Source organism: Eptesicus fuscus, chromosome 20, assembly GCF_027574615.1.
Source record: "Eptesicus fuscus isolate TK198812 chromosome 20, DD_ASM_mEF_20220401, whole genome shotgun sequence".
NCBI lineage: Eukaryota > Metazoa > Chordata > Mammalia > Chiroptera > Vespertilionidae > Eptesicus > Eptesicus fuscus.
The window spans coordinates 15833770-15854521 of NC_072492.1; the positions used below are offsets into that span (position 1 = coordinate 15833770).

Here is a 20752-nt window from a genome sequence, read left to right on the forward strand (position 1 = left end):
ATCCTCAACAAAATACTAGCAAACCGAATTCAACAGCATATTAAAATACACTATGACCAAGCGGGTCTACTCTTGGAATGCAAGGAAAGTTTAACATATGAAAATCAATTAATATACCACATAAATCGAATGAAGGGGGGAAAAACAAATAATTATCTCAACTGATGGAGACAAAGTTTAGCACCATTTTTTGATAAAAACACTCAACAAATTAGGAACAGAAGGAAACTACCTCAAGATAATAAAGGCTATACATAAATGAAAAGCCTCAGCTAATGTCATACTCAAGTGTGAAAGACCAAAAGCTTTTTCTTTAAGATGAGCAGCAATAAAACAAGAATGCCTGCTTATGCCACTTCTGTTCAACATAGTACTGGAAGTTCTAGCCAGATCAATTAGGCAAGGAAAAGAAATAAAAAGCATCAAAATTGGAAAGGAAGAAGTAAAATTACCTCTGTTCACAGATGGCATGATCTTATATGTAGAAAACCTCCAAGATTCCAACAAAAAGAGGTAGAATAAACAAATTCCGCAAAGTTGCAGGATGCAAAATCAATACACAAAAATCAGTTCCATTTACAACAGCATCAAAAAGTATAAAATACTTTTGAATAAACATAACCAACGAGGTTTGTATTAGTTTGCTAGGGCTTCCACAACAAACTACCACAGAGTAGGTAGCTTAAACAACAGAGATTTATTTTCTCACGATTCTGGAGGCTTGGAAGTCCAAGATGAAGGCATCAGCAGGTTTGGTTTCTTCCGAGCTCTCTCCTTGGCTCCAGATGGGCATCTTCTTGCTGTGTCCTTTCTTGGCTATCCCTCTGTGTTGTCTGTGACCTAATCTCCTCTCCTTATAAGAACACCAGTCATATTGGATTAGGGACTACTCTCAAAACTTGACTTGGTGTGGGTCTTTTAAAATTCATTCAGTTTGGTACACGGTGAACTCTTTTAATTTGAAGACTTGTATCTTTCTCAGCTTCAGGAAATTTCTTACATTCTTTTCCTTTTCATCCTCATCCGAGGATATGCTTTCATTGATTTTACAGAAACAGGAAGGGAGAGGGAGAGAAAGAGAAAAGCATCAGTTTGAGAGAGAAACATCCATGGGCTGCCTGACCTGGGATCCAACTGCAACTTAGACACGTGCCCTGATCAGGAACCGCGCGGCCTTTCGGTTTCCAGGTCGGCGCTCCAACCAACTGAGCCACACAGACCTGGGCAAGTCACTGACCTTTTCACTTCTGTTGTAAAATGGGGAAACTAATGCTCACTCTACTTACTAGAGGGTAAAAATTAGTGCAACCGCGTTGAAAAGAAAAAATGAAATACATTTAATAATGCTTCCTGCTCGAGGCAGGTGAAGAAATACAAAGAACGTGGACTTGATGTCATCTGGGTGTAAGACCTTGAACAAACGATCCCCAGTTTTTCCTCTGGAAACGAGACTACTCTTTCTTACCTCACAGTTTATCTGTGATGTTAAAATGAGACATCACAGTAGAGACCTGTTGCACAACAAACGCTAATTGCCCGCCACCAAATCTAAAAGCCGTCTCCCCCGCCCCACTTCCATCCCCGTATTTCCTGACCAATCCCAGAGACTATGATTTAGTAAGTCCGGAGTGAAGTCCAGAAAGCAACTTTAAAAAAAAATAATCTACATTTGTCAAAAGTTACCTAGCAGATTCTAATGCAGGTAATTAGAATAGACCTCCGCCAAGGACTCAGCTTGCTACCACGCCCCCCCCCCCTTTTTTTTTGTCAGAAGGAGCCGCAAACTCCAGATCTCGCGACAGTTTATTCTTTCTTCAGAATCTACTACAGATCGCGCGAGGTGTTCATTGTCCAATCGCGAGGCTGGATGGCTGCCCAAGATGGCGGCGCGCTGGGAGCGTAACATCTGCGTTTCTTGGAGCTTCGCGCTGCATATGGTTTAAGACTAGGGGTTAGAGGCCCCCTCCAGATTGGTGGTTTGGCTGGAACTTGGCCCACAGAGGTAAGTCACTTATTATCTTTCACGATGGTTACGGGTTCACTTAGTTCATGTATCACCCGGGTTCCTCATTCTCGGGTGCTGGACTTCGGGGGTCTAGGGAGAGAGACCCGATAGGGGTTGAGGTGTGGGGGGTGAGGAGTTGACTAATAGAATGGAGACTACGACTAAAGTAGGGAAGGCCCCTGGGGCTGAGGAGGTTCGGAGGGATCGGAAACGGAGGCGGAAAGGCAAACTGAATGGAGAAGATGAAGGTGTGGAACTGTGGAAGAGATGGAGAACTGGCCGTGGCGGGACTAGAAGGAAAAGTCGGGTTTATGAAGGAAGGCAACGAGGAAAAAGGGAGATTGGGGTTGAAGTGGGAGGAATTTGTTAAGAAGGGATTCGAAAGTCTGAAAGCGAAATTTAGATTGCGTTAAGGTGCGTGGTAGTTGAAGAAGATTATTTAAGGGTCAAGAGAAACCAAGGAAACAGTAGCTTCAGGGTTTTGTTTTTTTACGACCGACTCGGTCAGCCCAGAAGAAAAAGCCCCAACCTTAGGCCTGAGCCTCTTTGGGAGTCAAGATAGGCGACTCTTCACCACGAATGAGGTGCTGTGTTTCAGTGGCTTGGATGGTGAAAAGAGTTACACATCAGTGTTTTCAGTCAACGAATACCGAGTGCTTACTCTCCCAGGACCTGATTGCCTAATTTGGTGCTGGGAAATCGCAGTGAACAAGACAGACAAAAGATTTTCCCTCAGGAAGCCCACTGGCATGGCAGGTTAAAAAAAAAAAAAAAAAAGTGAAATGTATGGAATGTCAAATGGGTAAGTTCTGTGTAGAAGTTAGAAGCAAGTAAGGGAAACCAGGAGTGCGGTCACTGCTGCAATTTTAAGTAAAGATAGTAGGAGAGGCATCAGTGAGGTGACATCTGATTTAAAGACCTGAACAAGGCCAGGGTATCTTGCATGTATGTATTTCTGGTCAAAGAAAAGTCCACGCAGACCAAACAGCAAATACAAAAGTCCTGAAGCAGGAGTATACCAGAATTGATAAACAACAAGGAGGCCAGTGTAGCTAAGAGCAGGATGAGCCAGGAAGAGGAAAGTAGATTAGGTTAGAGAGAAGGAAGTGACAGTACTGATGGCAGGTAAGAGGTGACACTGAACTAAATTGAGGAACATGATAGATTTAGCTAAGAACCCATTGCCTGTATGAGGAGCTTGATTAGCAAAGAAGTGGCTTTATTGACCAAAAAGGTTGAGTAATGTAGGAAATGAATTGAATCTGCCATATGTGAACGAAAAAGGGTCTATGTAATAAATCTGGCAGGCTCATGGGGGCCACGTGGCAGGCCTGATAAGCTCAGTCACCAAAATAACCACACACCATGGTCTGATCATAAATTCCAATTGGGCAGGTCAAAGTGGGTAGTTACATCCCAGGCCTGTAGCTCTCTTAGCAAAGGTCAGTCTTTATCTTAAGTGAGCCCTGTCCATTGGTCTTATGCATTTAGGATAACATACCTTTAAAATGTCAGAGTGAATGAAGAAAAATGAAAAGACCAGTATGTCTGGTGCACAGTGCTGGAAGGGGGAAGTGGCAACAAATGAGGCTGGAGGGATAGGCAAGGCCCAGATTACCTATACCTTGTTAATAATTTTGGACTTTATCAGCCTAATAGCTTTAGAAGCCACTGAAGGGATTTAGCAAAGAATATTCAGATTTGTGTGGGATGGGGAGAGAAGACTTGTCTGCTATGTGAAAAGTGGATTGCAGGGGCAAGAGTGGTTATAGAGAGATCAGTTATCGTAATCCAAGAAAGACGGTAATGATCTGGGTTAGAGATGTGTAGTTGTTAAGGGTGAAAAGTTATCAAGAAATAATTAGGAGATAGAGAATATTCAGGACATGGTGTGTTTGGAATTGGGGAGGTGGGGTGGAGAAGATACTAAAGATTTCTGGATTGTGCACCACAAGAAAGATAGTGGTGTCATTCAGTGAAATAAGGAAGATCAGATGAGGACCATTTTGGGGTGGATAGAAATTATTTACTTTTGGACATGTTGTGCATGAAATACTTTTGAGCCATTCAAATGAGAAGTCTAGTGGGCAGTTGGATGTATGATTTGGAAAGGTCTGGGGTGAAGACAGTTCTTTTTTGAAAATGGTTGTTAAATTTGTAGTGTAGAAAGCTGTCAAAAAACCTTCTGAAATAGAGTGAACAGATTTACGACTATGTAAAATTACATCTCAAACAAAGCTTGCAAAGAAAAGGTGCTTGTTGCTAGGGGATATGGCTTAATAGGGGATATGGCTTAACCGGGGAGATCAAGGAAGGAAAGACGTTCCTGAAGAAGAGATGCTTGAAGTGTGATAGTAAGGATGAGTGGGTGAGGAGGGGTGGGATGATATGGGGGGAGGAGGACATTATAGATCAGTGATTTTTAATTGGTGTGCCGTGAGAATTTTTAAAACATGTAATACCTGACTATTTAGTCAGGTTGAAAAAAAAGGCAACAGCCAACACAACAATAGCTGTCCTGTGTGAATAAATAAATTTTTGTCAAATCGGTAAGAAATATAATAGATTTTTTGGTGTACCGCAGAACTTTAGTAATTAGTTTAAGTGCCATGAGATGAAAAAGGTTGAAATCACTCTTATAGACAGAAGGAGTAATCTGTGTGTAAAGACCCTATTGCCAGAGTGGAGGAATAGAAAATGAGCTCAGGGGTGTGTGCGTGTGTGTGTCTTAAGCTGATAGTGAAGGAATAGGTTAGCCCACACCAGGCTGGACCTTATTTGTATGCTGAAGTAAGGTTTTTTGTTTTTATCCTAAGAGTAAGGTTTTGAGCAAGTGGGCATACGAGGACGATGTAATGAGATTTGTGTTTAGAAATGATCACTGCAAAGTGGAAAAAGGAATGGAGAGAATAAAAGTGGAGTCAGGGGGACCAATTAAGAGACTGTTATAGCAGTCTAGGTAACTTGGCTTATATTGATGGAAATAGAGAAAAATTGATGGATTTGGGAGGTTTTTAGCAGATTAAATCCACATGACTTATTTCTTGGAATATGAGAGGGATAGAGAGCTATCAGGTGACTCTTAGGTTTCTGGCTTACATAATACTGTTTAAATGAATGCTCATTATAAAAAAGAGTGGAAAATGCAGAATGGTATAAAGAAAAGGAAAATCACCTACCATGCAGAGATATGTAATATTCTAAAATATTTTTAAATTACCAACTACTTAGAGATTTACTAAACCACTGGCCTTTCTTCTAGTTTTAATTTATTGCTATAAATACATTAACTTTTTTCCTCTTTATAATCTGGTAGAAGTCAAATTATGTTTGTTTTCATTTGGTTCTAGCTACCTAGGAGTGACAAGGCTGACATTTATAAAGGAAGTTGGAATAGAAGATAATTTTTGAAATTTAAGTGATTTTTGGTACACTACAAATTATCAGTCCATGCAAGGCTACTGTAAAAACTGACCTCTGATTATAATATTCTTGACTGTAGATTATAGTACTTTCTGCTACTTTGATGTTTTTAAAGGCATAATTTCCAATTTTTTTTCCTTGGTTCAAAAAAAAAAGATTCCTCTCATGCTGTGTATATTATTGTGGCAAAATATATATAACAAAATTTACCATTTTAACTACTTTTAAGTATACTGTTCAGTGACGTTAAATATATTCACAGTGTTGTGCAGCCATGAACACTATCCATTTCTAGAAGTTTTTAATCCTAAACAGAAACTGTGTACCCATTAAAGAATGACTCATCATTCCTCCCTCTCCTAAACCCACAGAAACCTCTATTCTACTCTACCTGTATGAATTTTCCTAGTCTTGGTACCTCATATAAATGGGATAATATGATATTAATATAATATAATACTCCTTTTGGATGTGGCTTGTTTCTCGTTTTTAAAATTTGTCCATGCTTAGCATGTATCAGAATTTCATTCTTTTTTATGGTTAAACTAGAGGCCCGGTGCACGGATTCGTGCACTGGTGGGGTCCCTTAGCCTGCCCTGCACCCTCTTGCAATCCGTGACCCCTCAGGGGATGTCGGACTGCCAGGATCGGACAGAAACGAGCAGTCCAACATCCCCCAAGGGATGTAGTAGTGGGCGGCTGGGCTGGGGAGGAACCCAAACACAGACTGGGAACCCAGACCGGATGCTGCGCTGCTCCTGCTCATCCCAGTCCCGCCGTGCCTGCCTCAGCCGCTGCTTGGTAGCACTGCCACGGAGGCAGGAGAGGCTTGCCAGCCACGAGCCCAGCATCTGGCGCCCGTCAGTCAGCTGAGCGGCTCTCCCACTGTGGGAATGCACTGACCACCAGGGAGCAGCTCCTGCGTTGAGCATCTGCCCCCTGGTGGTCAGTGCGCGTCATAGCGATCAGTCAAACGGTCTACCAGTCCAGCGGTCACTTAGGATTTTATATATATATAGATAATATTCCATTGTATGCATATACCACAGTCTGTTTATTCATCTGTATATGGATACTTGGGGTTGTTTACACCTTTTGGCTGTTGTGAACATGATGCTGTGAACATTGTAAACAAATATATCTTTGAGTCCCTGCTTTTAGTTTTTTTGCGCATACTTTGGAGTGAAAATGCTGGATCTCATGGTGGTTCTGTGTTTTAACTTTAAAAACCACCAAACTGTTTTCCACAGTAGTTGTACCGTTTTATGTTCCACCTGCAATACATGAGGGCTCTAATTTCTTCATATCCTTTCCAACATTTATTATTTTCTTCTAAAAATTTTTAAGTAATAGCCATCCATCCTAATGGGTAAAGTGGTATCTTATTGTGGTTTTGCTTTGCATTTCTCTAATGACAGATGATGATGAGCATCTTTCATATTCTTATTTGTTATATACATTTAAAAAATATGTCTTCTACTTTCTCACTTGATTGGTAAGGATGTGTTGACTGTAACTGTTGACTTGGCAACTACAGTTTTTCCCCATTAATATATTTTTAAACTAAATATGTTCATTTTTTTCTTTCTTTTTTTTCTTCTTTTTTTCTTTTTAAAGATGGCTCTGAGTAAATCAATGCATGCAAGAAATAGATACAAGGACAAACCTCCTGACTTTGCATATCTGGCATCCAAATATCCAGATTTTAAGCAACATATTCATATAAATCTGAATGGAAGAGTGAGGTAGGTAACAGTTCTGAAGAATTCTGGATACTGTATTATTCTAGTGTAATCTGAATGGATACAGTGTAGTGGAAAGTGTACTGGACTGATAGTAGACCTGAATACTAATCCTAGACATTTTATTAAACATCTCATCTGACCTTGGACAAATCATGTACCTGCTTTGGGTTTCAACTTTTTAATCTATAAGATGAGAGGATTGGACCAAATGTTTTTTAGTTTCCTCTGGCTTTAAAAAAAAAACCCTCTAAATGTCCAAATTATTACTTATTCATCAGAGATCCCAGAGGAACTGCATAAAACTTAAAATTGTGCTCTGAAACTTGGTAGCTGGTGCCCTGTTAGTGTGGCTCGGTTGGACATTGTCCTGTGCATGCAAAAGTTGCTGGTTTGATTCCCAGTCAGGGCACATCCGTGGTTGCGGGCTCAATCCGTGGTAGGGGACAGTCGATTGATGTTGCTCTCACATTGATGTTTCTCTATCTCTCTCCCTCTCCCTTCCTCTAAGTAAAAACCAATTTTTAAAAATCTAATAAAATAAAATCAAACTTGGTGGCTGGTGAGGGTCTAAAATCTTTTTTTTTTTAAGTGTGTGTTACTTTGAGGTAGGAAAATAATAGCCATGACATCAAAACTGTGATTTCACAGATATTATTACTTAGGATGTCACTACATTTAAGTTAAAAAGTTGATTTTTAAAAATTTAGAAAATAATAGTATGACTGCTTCAGGAAATGACCAAGATTATGATAATGGTATGGGAGATTATAATAACTGATGTGCATGATACACCCTTGAGAAGGAAACGTTGACTGCATTCCTAAACTCTATGGGAGTTACAGAGGGGATGGAAATGCCAAGTCAGCCTGGGGAAAGGTGTGGTGATTTAACTATGGGTGCCAGAGAAGGAGGAACAGGATTTTTGTGGAGAAGAGGCAAGGTAAGGAATAATAGGATCATTGCGCTGACCCCTTCCTTTCTCCTACCAGTCTTCTTATGACTTTAGAAATAGAGGTCCTAGGGCAGGACTTAACCTGGGGACCAAGATACCTTAGAAATCATATAAATGTATTTTAAAAATATATTTATGTTCATTTTTCTGGTTAAGAATCCTCAGTTTTCATTTGTCTACTTCATTCAGTAAAATGTTGAGCACAGCCCCAATTATGAATGCTTGTACTACTTAATATTTATTGATTAACCATTCTGTGCTAAGTTCTAGAAAAGCCATAATAAATAAGAAAGACGTGGATATGTGTTACATGCTGTTGAGTTGGCTCTGATTCCTAGTGACCCTATGAATGAGTGATGTCCACAATGTCCTGTCCTCAACAAGCCCTGCTCAACTCCATAGACTCATTTCTGTGGCTTTTATAGAGTCAGTCCATCTCATATTTGGTCTCCTCTTTTCCTGCCCAGCAATATTGTCTTTTCCAAAGAACCTTGCCTTCTCATAATGTGCCCAGAGTAGGACAGCTTCAATTTTGTCGTGTTTGCTTCCAGCGATGTTTCAGGCTTAACTTGCTCTAGGACCCACTTGTTCATCTTTCTGGTGGTTCAGGGTCTTTAAAGCTTTCCTCTAACACCATATTTCAAATGAATCAATTTTTTTCTGTCCAACTTTCACATCCATATTAATTGGGAACACAAGGGTGTGGTCTCTAATGACACATTTTGCTATTGGTGATTTTTCCTAATTCTTGCATTTCTGCCCTTTTGAGTCTCAGTCTTCTCTTGATTTCTTGGCTGCAGTCTCCATTTGAATTGATGACTGAACCAATATAAGCAAAATCTTTAACAATTCCAGGGTCTTCTTTCAAAGTTAAAGTTGTGTATTTCTTCTGCAGTTGTGATTTCTGTCTTGATGTTCAAATACAGTCCTGCTTTGGCACTTTCTTCTTTCGTTTTCATTGGAAGTTGTTTGAAATCATTGCTACTTTCTGCCAGTAAGATGGTGTCATCTGCACATCTTAAGTTATTTATAGTACTTCCACCAATTTTCACTCCTCCCCCTGAGTCTGGCCCAGTTTTTCATATATGTTTTGCCTACAGATTAGAATAGGAAAAGACCAAAAAAAAGGAAGAAAGGAATAGTCAATAGTCACTGCTATCTTTGCAGTTTACACACTAGTGGGGAAAGTGGACAAATAAATAAGCTTTTAACCTTATTTGCCTCAGTGTGTCAGAATCTGTGGGGTTTGCAGTAGAATCACATACAAGGGAAATCTGACCCCAGCTTTGGGATTTAGAGAATCATTTGAAACAGAAGTGGTATCTTAGTTGAGCTCTGAAGAATAAGTAGAAGTTAGCCAGGTAGAAAGAAGAATATCACAGGCAGAAGGAGCAGCATGTGCAAAGAGCACTGAGTAGTAGGGGAACTGCAAAGTTGAACATGCCTAAGATGTGGTGGACAAGTGACAGGAGATAGGGCTGGGAGGATTATGCTTGTAGTACTTTATAAGGCCTAGTGAGGAGTTTGGAATTTATCTCAAGGACATGGTGTGGAGAGTTCTTGTGTCTTCAGAGTTACCCATTTCTGTACTTATCCACTACAGTTTTAAAGTAGGGGAATAACATATTCAGAATTGTGTTTAGGCAGATGTATTCTAGGAGTATTGTGGAGGATGGATTGCAGGGGGAATTAAGACTGGAGGTACAGAATCGTAAGTAGAAAATGGTTTTAATAATCCAGACTAGATACATTAGTGGCCTAACTAGGTAGAGGCAGTAGGGATAGAGATTACTGGATGGATTTGAGAGAAATTCAGGGACAGAATTAGCAGGACATGTTGGAAATTAAGAAGTAGGAGCCCAGTATGGTGCTTAGGGTTTCAAATTAGCAAGAGGATAGGTGGTAGTGTCATTTGCTGAAGTAGGGACTAAGGGGGAATGAGCTGGCTTGGGGGAGGTGATGTTTTCAGTTTCCAGCATATAGAATATGAGAAGTCTCTGGGATATTCAAGTGGAGTATTTCGTAGACAATTGAAAACAGAGATCTGAAGAAGGACACCAGTAATGTGGGGGTATTATTAGTGAAGGTCCTGGGTCTTTGAACTGAATGCTGAATAGAAGCAGAGGGAAGAATTCTAAGTATAGAGAACAGAATTTTGTGAAAGGCATGGTAAGTTTGGAGAATTGCATGTAGATAGGGCTAAAGCGAATATAGGATAGCAGATTGGGGAAGAAAAGAGACTAAAAGGAAAACAGAACAAGGCACAAAGAGCCTTTCGTAGCATACAAATAGAATGGCCTTGATTGCTTAGACATTGAGGAACCAGAAGAGGATTTTTAAGATGGTTAGAATTTATAAATGGTTTAAGATTTTTGTATTTTTATTTTTTAAATCACTCAGGCCCAGCTGGTGTGGCTCAGTGGTTGAGCGTCAACCTATGAATCAGGAGGTCCTGGTTCGATTCCCAGTCAGGGCACATGCCTGGGTTGTGGGTTTGATCCTCAGTCTGGGGCGTGCAGTAGGCTGCTGATCAGTGATTCTCTCTCATCATTGATGTTTCTATCTTTCTCTCCCTTTCCCTTCCTCTCTGAAATAAAAAAATAAATCACTCAGAGCAGACCAAACAGATCTGTTAACACAGTTCTGAATAGACATTCAATGAATATTTGTTCAATCATGAGAATAATCCTACATAATAAAAAGGTAATATGTAAATTACCATCACTCCGCTATGCCCACGATTGGGCCAGCAGGAGGCGCAGGGGGCGGGACTCGGGGTGGCCGGGGTGGTGATTGGGCCGGCAGGACGCTGAGCTCGCGGCGGCGCCATGGCTGTGCTGCGGCACAGAAGGGGCCTTTGGAGCAGGGAGTCGGGCGTTTGGAGGCGGCGCGGGTGGGCAGGCGGCACGGCTCCCGGGGGAGGAGTCTGGCGGCAGTTGGGCCACAGGAGCGCGCGGCGGTGTCCACAGAGGACGCGGGTTTCCACGCAGCCCGGGCCGGCCGAGGGAGGGCTCATGAGGGAGCCAGAAGGCAGAGGAGGCGGTGGCAGCCCCAGCCTTCCTGGGCGGGAGGCGAAGGCAAGACCCCGGCCTGGGCTCCGGCCGCCGGAGGACCACGTGCCCGCCCCGCCTCGCCCTAGGGGCCCAGGGACTTCGGAGCTGCCGGCCACACCGGGTCCCGACCAGCCAACAGACAGCCTACACGTGCATGATTTAATCATGCACTGGGCCTCTAGTTTCTCTATAAAATCTATTTGCCATTTACATAGGGCATACCTAAAATAAAATTACAGATAAATGAAAAAGGGATAGGCAAAAATATACTAGGCCAGTGGTCGGCAAACTCCTTAGTCAACAGAGCCAAATATCAACAGTACAACGATTGAAATTTCTTTTGAGAGCCAAATTTTTTAAACTTAAACTTCTAACGCCACTTCTTCAAAATAGACTTACCCAGGCCGTGGTATTTTGTGGAAGAGCCACACTCAAGTGGTCAAAGGGCCGCATGTGGCTCACAAGCCGCAGTTTGCCAACCACGGTACTAGGCAAATGAGAGTTCCTTCCAAATCTGCAAAATTAAAATACAAGGCAAAAAAGCATGAAATTGGAAAAGGTGCTTGTTTATATTAATAAAAGAAATAATTTTCAATGAAAATTTAAAAATGAAGATTTTTAGTGTTTTAAAAAATATAGCAGAAATATCTTTTAAAAAATGTTTGACAATTTGGAGACATTTCTCTTTGTATTTCTAACCAAATAGAAATACTTGGTTAGAAATACTGTTAACTGTTAACCAAACATTATCTTAGTTAATATCAAAACAATATTTTGGTTAATACCAAACAGTATTTGGTTAATGCTGTAACCAAAAATAAACTCCAGAGGATCCGTGAATGCTTGGAAGACAATTAGATAAAAATACTTTTTTTTTAATCCTCACCCGAGGATATTTTTCCATTGATCTTTTTAGAGGGTGGAAGAGAGAGGGAAAGACAGAAACATTGATGTGAGAGAAACACATCGATTGGTTGTCTCCTGCACACACCCCTTCTGGGGCTGGCGAACCTGCAACCAAGGTATGAGGTATGGGACCCCTGATCAGGAATCCCTGGGCCAACGTTCTAACCATTGAGAAAACTGGCCAGGGCTATTTTCCCCTTTTTATCGAATTTATTGGGGTGACACTGGTTAACAAAATTATACAGGTTTCAGGTCTGTACACTGTATTGTGTGTTTATCCCAAGTCAAATCTCCATCCATCACCACTTATCCCCCTATATTCTCCTAAACCAACAAAATGAATGCATATTTTATTACTAGAGGCCCAGTGCATGAATTTGTGCATGGGTGGGGTCTCTCGGGGTGGCCTGCAAAGATTGGGCCCCAGCTTGCAGCCCCAGCCTGCACCCACAGCCCCGCCTGGCACCCTGCCTTGGCATGGCACCGCCCCCTCACCTGCTCCACCATCCTGCCGAGGTCCCGCTCTCATCAGGGCCCATCAGGGCCAGCAGCGCCTCCACTGCCACCCACTGCCAGCGCAAGTCATAGCAAGCGGTCAAATGACCGCCCGAGGGGACAATTTGCATATTAGGCTTTTATTATACAGGTGTTTTTTTAATTAAAAATTTTATTTTATTATTATTTTTCTTTATGAATGCATGTTTAAAAAAAAATAACTTGTACAGGCTTATAACATTACGAAGTGACTTAGCCAGAACATTGTCTGGCTTAGTCTACTGCTTTTATTATAGGGAGAAAAAGAAAATTATATTTTATAGATAACTTGGTTATTGTCTACCTGAAAATACATTTGAGAATTACTTAAAAAATAATTAAATAAAAAAGATTGCTGAATGAAATATGCATATAAATATTTAAAACATATAAAACATCTATAGTAATAAAAGCTTAATATGCTAATTAGACCAGACATCCTTCCAGTCGACCTTCTGGATGAAGCCGCAGCGGTGGGGGCAGAGGCAACCACTGCATTGGGCGGGGCCTAAGGCAGAGGCAACCGCTGCGGCGGTGGGGGCTGAGCCCCTTGCATGAATTTCGTGCATCGGGCCTCTGGTAATACATACAAGAAAATTGATAGTTTTCCAAATACTAATTGGAAAATATAGTTGCGATAAAAGATTCCATTTACATTAGCAACGGAAATAGATTTGGTAAGAAATATGTAAAGATTTATGTAAAACAACAAAATTACCGACAGGGGCCTAGGGGAAGACATGAATAATTAGATTTATAATGTGTTTCTGAATGCGAGACTCAATATAGTTAAAATGTCAATTTTACCCAATCAAAATCCCTGTAAAGTTTTTGGGAGAAAACATGACAATGTTTCCAAATGGGTGTTGGAAATGTGCAAAGGTGTAAACTTGCCCAGATGGAAATTTAAATATATTTTGTAGTTAGAGTAATTAAAATATTAGTATAGTAGGATTGGAGCAAGAATGGGCTATCAGTTGTCCCTCGAAGAGTGGCATTTGGTAACACACTTAAGTCTAAACAGCAGAACTTTTGCATATGCGCATTAAATCGCAGGATGAGCCCTAGCCGGTTTGGCTCAGTGGACAGAGCATTGGCCTGCGAACTGAAGGGTCCCAGGTTCGATTCTGATCACGGGTGCATACCCGGGTTGCGGGCTCAGTGCCCAGTGGGGGGCATGCGGGAGGCAGCTGATCAGTGATTCTCATCATTGATGTTTCTGTCTCTCTTTCCCTCTCCCTTCCTTTCTGAAATCAATAAAAATATATATATTTTTAAAAATCACAGGATGATTCCTGCCATTCCAATCAGTAGGGTACCTCCTAGAGCAGCGGTTGCCAACCTTTCGGACTCACGGACCACCGGTTGGCGACTGCTGTCCTAGAGGGAGTGCAAAGTGGGGAGGATGAATTTTTTTCTTTTTTTCTTTTGTAAATTAATTTTAGAGAGAGAGGAAGTATGTGTGTGCAGGGGGGAGAGACAAACTTCAGTTGTTTGTTCCACTTATTTATGTATTCATTGGTTGATTCTTGTATGTACCCTGACTGTAGGTTGAACCCTCAACCTTGGCATATCAGAATGACGCTCTAACCAACTGAGCTATCCTGCCAGCACTGGATTTCCCGCCTCCCCTCCAAAATGGATTTTTAATAGATGCAGTTGGGATAGCCATGGGAAGGCCATCCCAAATTATCTTTCCTATATGTGATACAAAAGGAATTCCTGATGGTTTAATTATTTCAATATACTTATTTTTTTAAGTACTAGAAAAAATATAGGTGAATGTCTGTATAACTTTGGGTGTAGGGATGGTCTTTCTAAGCATACTCTAAAGGTAGAATTAATAATAAAAAGATGGATTTAACTATATAGGAAGTAAAAACTTTTACATATCAGGGAATACGAAAAGTAAAAGGTGATGAAACTATAAATATTTAAAGTGTATGACAAAAAGGGGGTGGGGAAATGGACTAAATTAGCAAAGATAAAATATTACAGTATCCACCAGTGGTAAAAATGTCAAGTGACACAGTGATAAAATGTTGGTAGAATTGCAACCTTGAAAGTTCTAAATAGCATACTTAAGTGAAATGATATATACAGGGTGTCCCCATAAAGTGTTTGTCAACATACAGTTTAGTTTCAAAATTTATCTACAGAAATGAATAATTTTGGGGGGGGGGGTCATTGCCTGTTTTCAAATTGATGACCATTCTGACCCAGGCACTGCTGATAATGCGAAGCAATGGAATTGCAAACATCAAGAATCATTTCTAGCCATGACCGGTTTGGCTTAGTGGATAGAGCGTCGGCCTGTGGACTGAGGGGTCCCAGGTTCGATTCCAGTCAGGGGCATGTACTTTGGTTGCGGGCACATCTCCAGTGGGGAGTGTGCAGGAGGCAGCTGATCGATGTTTCTCTGTCATCGATGTTTCTGGCTCTCTATCCCTCTCCCTTCCTCTCTGTAAAAAAATCAATAAAATATTTAAAAAAAAAAAAAAAAAAGAATCATTTCTAGCCCTAGCCGGTTTGGTTCAGTGGGTAGAGTATCGGCCTGTAGACTGAAGGGTCCTGGGTTCAATTACCGTCAAGGGCACATGCCTTTGTTGCGGGCTCGAACCCCAGTGGAGGGGCGTGCAGGAGGCAGCCAATCAATGATTCTCTCATCATTGAAGTTTCTATCTCTCTCTCTTCCTTCCTTTATGAAATCAATAAAAACATATAATGAAAAAAAGAAAAAAAGGAATCATTTTGTTCAATATTTGAGTGTCCTCAATTTGTTGACTGTTGCCAGTTTTGTACCATAAACTTAAACTTTTATGTATCCCTATTAAAAGAAAGTCTAGTAGTACTTTTAGATAAATTTTCTTTGTTCAAAGCTTAGTCTGGCTTCACCCATTATTTCAAATCAGTTAAATCTGAAAAGGAGTGAGCCAAAACCAGTTTGGCTCAGTGGATTGAGCGTCGGCCTGCGGACTCAAGGGTCCCAGGTTCGATTCCGGTCAAGGGCATGTACCTTGGTTGTGGGCACATCACCAATAGGGGGTGTGCAGGAGGCAGCTGATCGATGTTTCTCGCTCATCGATGTTTCTAACTCTCTATCCCTCTCCCTTCCTCTCTAAAAAATCAATAAAATACATATTTTTTAAAAATCTGAAAAGGAGTGAAAATTGAGTTATCAGCTGTTAAAAGTGTGTATACATTTTTGTGTGACACCCTGTATTTGAAGATATTTATCCCAAGGCTGTTATAACAAGGAAAATTGGAAATAATCTACATATCCAGTGTATAGGTTCTTAGAATGATGAAGTTCTGTACCCTGGAATGCCATGTAACCTTTAGAATGGATGTTGCAGATTATAAAACATTATACTTTTGTTTCAAACTAAAACTAAAATATCTGCATTGATATGTTGTGCATTGAAAGGGACTGAAAGGTTATGAGCTGGGATGTTCAGAGTGGTTGTTTTGTAATAGGGCAAAGTAACTTTTTTTTTTTTTTTTTCAGGAAAAAACAAATTTGTCTATGAAGGGATGGGAAAAGGGTGAGGCAAGCTTGAGGAGAACTTCCTCTTCTCTTTAAAGATAGGAGCAACATGAGCTTATTTATTAGTTGGCCATATAATATATTTAGGAGGGTAGGTGTAGGAGAGATGAGATGTACTTTTTAAATTTTTAAATGCAAATGACCTTGCTGCTCTGAGACATCATTCTCCATCCTGCTTACTTGTAAAGGTAGGAGACTTTGATGATTGTCTGCTTTGATAGAATAGTCTTTATTTTTATAATGTTTTTTAAATTAACTCCATGAGATATAGGAAAAAGAATGGCCAAAATATAAACCCAGCCAAATGATGGGAAAGGAAATCAGACAAAACATTAGACTTGAGATGGATTGAAGTGTCATTTGTTTGTTCATCTCTGAAGTGGTCTCTTATGGGATGCAGGGTGTGGTATAGGAAGAAGGGGCATTCTTAGTCATCCGAAGGACCAGTCTTAACGGTGCCACTAACCAGCTGTGAGGTTTTAGATAATATTCTTAGCTTTACTGAGATTGAATTTCCTCATCTATAAAAGAGGGATAAAGGCCATACTTTGTTTTTGTTTTTAATATATTTTTATTGATTTCAGAGAGGAAGGGAGAGAGAGAGAGATAGAAACATCAGTGATGAGAGAGAAACATTGATCAGCTGCCTCCTGCACGCCCCTTACTGGGCATGGAGCCCGCAACCCAGGCATGTGCTCCCCACCAGAATCGAACCTGGGACCCTTCAGTCCGCAGGTGGACGCTCTATTCATTGAGCCAAACTGGCTAGGGCAAAGGCCATACTTTGGATGGTTGTCACACATGTTAGTAATAATGCATGCAAAGTGACTGGTACATAGTACTCACTTGTTAAGTGATAGGTACTTTTATCATTATTAAGCCTGGTATAATTGATAAGGTGACAAGAATTGCTGGTGTGATTGATATCACTCTGTTTTTCTTCCTTGCATCTCTCACTGCTTTGTTATAATCATTTCTGACCATCGCAATTAGATTTTAGTTTGTGCTTGTTATAGTTACCAGCCCCTTACAATTTACTTGAGCCCTGTCAGTTGAGTTTGAATAGAGTGTGACACTTAACTGGTTTGTTTTTAAATCAAAGACCCAGAATTTAGGGGCTTTGTCATATCTTATGACTATACTATTTTTAGCATCTCAGTGAAGATCTAATGAATTGAAACCAATGTTGGAGTAAAATTGGAAGGCTTAGGCCTTTGTTGTTACATCAGGTTCAGTGTTAGAATGATTGATATTTTAACCATGGGTCACAGAATGTATCCTTCCAAATGCTGTTTGTAATGTAATACTGTATTCATTGGTATTTGTGCAGGAGTCATTCTGGGGAAATCTGACATGAGCCTGTTGACAATAGGCTATTTTGTGAAGCTGGGTGTGTTAAACAAACAACAAAGACTGACAGAATAAATTGCTAATTTCCACGTGAGAGCTAATTTTAGTTCCTGTGATCTCAGAAATGAGAATGAAAAAGATCTTGCCTGTGTTCAGGATTTTTTTAATGTCCCAGAGTGCTAAAGTGACCTAGATATTGAACTAGTAAAGTCGGGTGACTAGACTTTGTCCTACAAAAACATTTCCAACCCTGAGATTAGTGTCTGTATTTTCTTAGAAGAAAATGAACACTTGTTTTTCTAAAGAAGTCTAAGAATCAACTATTCCTTGATTTTTCAGCTTACTTTCCTCAATTAGACTAGCCTCTGCTTGGTGTATTTTGCTTTTTGGAGATTAGCTTATTAATAAATTGTATGCTCTAGTCCATCAAAGTGAATACATCCTACCTAATAATATGCAAATTGACCATACCTTCGCTACACCCACAAGCCATGCCCACCAGCCACGCCCACCAGGAAACCATCCTGCCGGAGGCTTTTCCGGCCTTGGGCACCAGGAGATCCATCGCCGGGATGCTGGGGTGCGGCCGAGCCCAAGGAGGCTTTCCTGGCCTCGGGCACCAGCGGGGAGCCTTCGATGGATGGTAGGCAACTGGCGGTCGGCTCCTGCGACAACCAGAGGCTGACCAACTGGAAGTCAGTGCTGGCCCCGCCCCCAAGCAAGCGGTTAGGGGCAATCAGGCAGGCAGGCAGAGGGGTTAGGAGTGATCAGGTAGGCAGACCAGTGGTTAGGGGTGATCAGGCAGGTAGGCTAGCACTTAGGGGCAATCAGGTAGGCAGACTGCCCCTTGCATGGCTGGCCCCACCCCCCAGCAAAGAAAGAGGGAGGCCCAGGCCAGCCAATCCATTGCACCCCAGCCTGTCGCCTGCAGAGGGAGGCCACTGGTGGCAGGGGAGGGGAGGCAGTGCTGCACAGATGGCAAGCAGTGGCAGCAGTGGGGGTGGGGCCAGCTTCCTGCAGACTAGGGAAGGAAAGACCTGATAGGCCCTGATCTCAGGCCAGGCCTAGGGACCCTACCCAAGGGGTCCCAGATTGTGAGAGGGTGGTTGGGCTGAGGAACGCCCCTGAGTGCATGAATCTTCATGCATTGGGCCTCTAGTATACACACACACACACACACACACACACACACACGTATATATATTGAGTAGCAGAACTGTTTCTATAAACAACTATTTGAAGACACTAAGAAAAAATTATATTGCTGTTTCTTTGCTCCAGATGTTTGATGAAGCTATGTAATAATGCTCAAGCTGCAGTACTATTTTTTGGCGATTGCTGTCACTGTGGGAAAGGTCCCTGTTTGGTCTCCAACAGACTTGTCCTCCTTTCATAGAAACAAAGTACTCTGGAACCAAGGACCTGTTTTCCTTTTTTGAAATTGTTTTTAATTGTACAGACATTATAGAGCCCTTAATGGGAAAAGGACAGAAATATATTTTTCCTGACTACATTTATAATGGTAATGTTACAGACTAAAAGAAAAATGTCACAGTTCTTCTACTGTAAAAATCTATTTGTGTTTAAGCCCTTGTCCTTATATAGTAATTTTGTGGTTGTAATTTTGATACAGATACAATCATAGGACTTATTTTTATCATCGCTTGATGACATTATATTATAAACATTTTCCATATAGTTATAAAACACTATTATGAAGGTGATATTATATGAAATGTATTTAGATAATATAAAAATATGAGGAGAATGAAAGTCTCCATTCGTACTCATTTACCCAACCATTATATATTCAGGGTCTTTTTTGCTTTGTTTTTGTTTTATTTTTACAAGAATGTGATCATAATGTACATATATGCTTTTACTCAAACTTGTGGCTTTTTTTTTTTTTAAATCAAGGAATTCTCTTCATACAAGAATATGTGAATCAGCCCAGTCTTATTCCTTTCAATGACTGCAGAGTATTCTCTTGTGTGGATGTATTATAACTTTTTCAGTCAACTCACTATTGTTTACTTTTAGGTCATTCCTAAAGTTTTTGTAATACAGAACAGATTTATTTAACTGTTTCGCTTACTGTTGGTCTTTTTTTTCTCTCTTTATTTTCTTTTTCCCATCACCATTTATTCACTCTGCCCTCTTCCATCTCCATCCTCCCACCCCCACACTCCTTCAGGATTTCTTTTTTTTTTTTTTTTTTTTTTTAAGTTTTACTGAATTTAGGGTAAGTCATTGGGTTTTGTTAGAAAATTGATATACTGTTAACTGTATTAGAAAGGATAAGGAGGTGCTTGGATGGCCAAGTTTTTTTTTCTTATTGTTTGCTCTTTAGCTATCTTGGGAATCTACGTGTAAGAGATTAATCCAGGCAGTTTATTAATATTTTGCAAGTAGGATTTTGGGTTCTTTGGTTAATTTAGGGTTATCAAATAATGGTCATTGTCATTTCCATTGTTTCAGGATCTTTGCTTTTGTATGTTACTATCTAATTGCTTATTTAACCAGTGGAGATGTTAATGTTTTTTTGTGTTTTTTTAAAATTCTTAAACTCAGTTGTAGAGAAGAATTTATTGGTGGAAAACACAACAGAAGGCCATGGGTTTGGCTTTTGGTTCTGTTCAACAACCAAATATTACTGCTACTACTATTATATTCTAATTCAGTTAAGTACTCCATCTGTGCTCTGGATCTCATATCCTCCCCTCATCTCAGGAACTTTATACAGCTCAGTATTCCTTCTCTTAAATATTTAATCCCTGTCAACTAACTTCTTCCCTTTGACTTTTTAAGAAATACATATTTTTATTGATTTCAGAGAGGAAGGAGGAGAGAGAGATAGAATCATTGATTGGCTGCCTCCTGCACGCCCCCTATTGGGGATCAAGTCTGCAACCCAGGCATATTTCCTGACCAGGAATTGAACCGTGACCTCCTGGTTCATAGGTCGACGCTCAACCACTGAGCCACACTGGCCGGGCCACAATTTTATTTAAAAGCCAGTACAAAATAATATTCAGAAGTTGCAGGACAGTAAGTCAATATATGCTGCTCTTAGGTAATATTGTTCAAATTAATTTTTTAATTTTTTTTATTTTATTGATTTTTTACAGAGAGGAAGAGAGAGGGATAGAGAGTTAGAAACATCGATGAGAGAGAAACATCGATCAGCTGCCTCTTGCACACCCCCTACTGGGGATGTGCCCGCAACCAAGGTACATG

At 40.6% G+C, this 20752-nt stretch overlaps 1 protein-coding gene and 1 long non-coding RNA gene across 2 annotated transcripts in view; one reads left to right on the forward strand and one right to left on the reverse strand.

Annotated features, from left to right (window-relative positions):
• Positions 1-678: 678 nt before the first annotated feature.
• LOC114233843 (uncharacterized) lies at positions 679-1409 on the reverse strand. The gene is made up of 2 exons (XR_003620032.2): positions 1287-1409; positions 679-1034 (listed from the first exon to the last, which is right to left on the reverse strand). It is a non-coding gene; the product is annotated as an uncharacterized LOC114233843 (long non-coding RNA).
• Positions 1410-1663: 254 nt separating this feature from the next.
• The window catches only part of METTL16 (methyltransferase 16, N6-methyladenosine), a 62021-nt gene continuing 42932 nt past the window's right edge, over positions 1664-20752 (forward strand). Inside the window, exons 1-3 of the mRNA XM_008147900.3 lie at positions 1664-1702; positions 1819-2002; positions 7046-7173. Of these exons, the coding sequence (XP_008146122.2) occupies positions 7046-7173 (128 nt within the window). The 5' untranslated portion in view covers positions 1664-1702; positions 1819-2002. The remainder of the gene's footprint in view (positions 1703-1818; positions 2003-7045; positions 7174-20752) is intronic.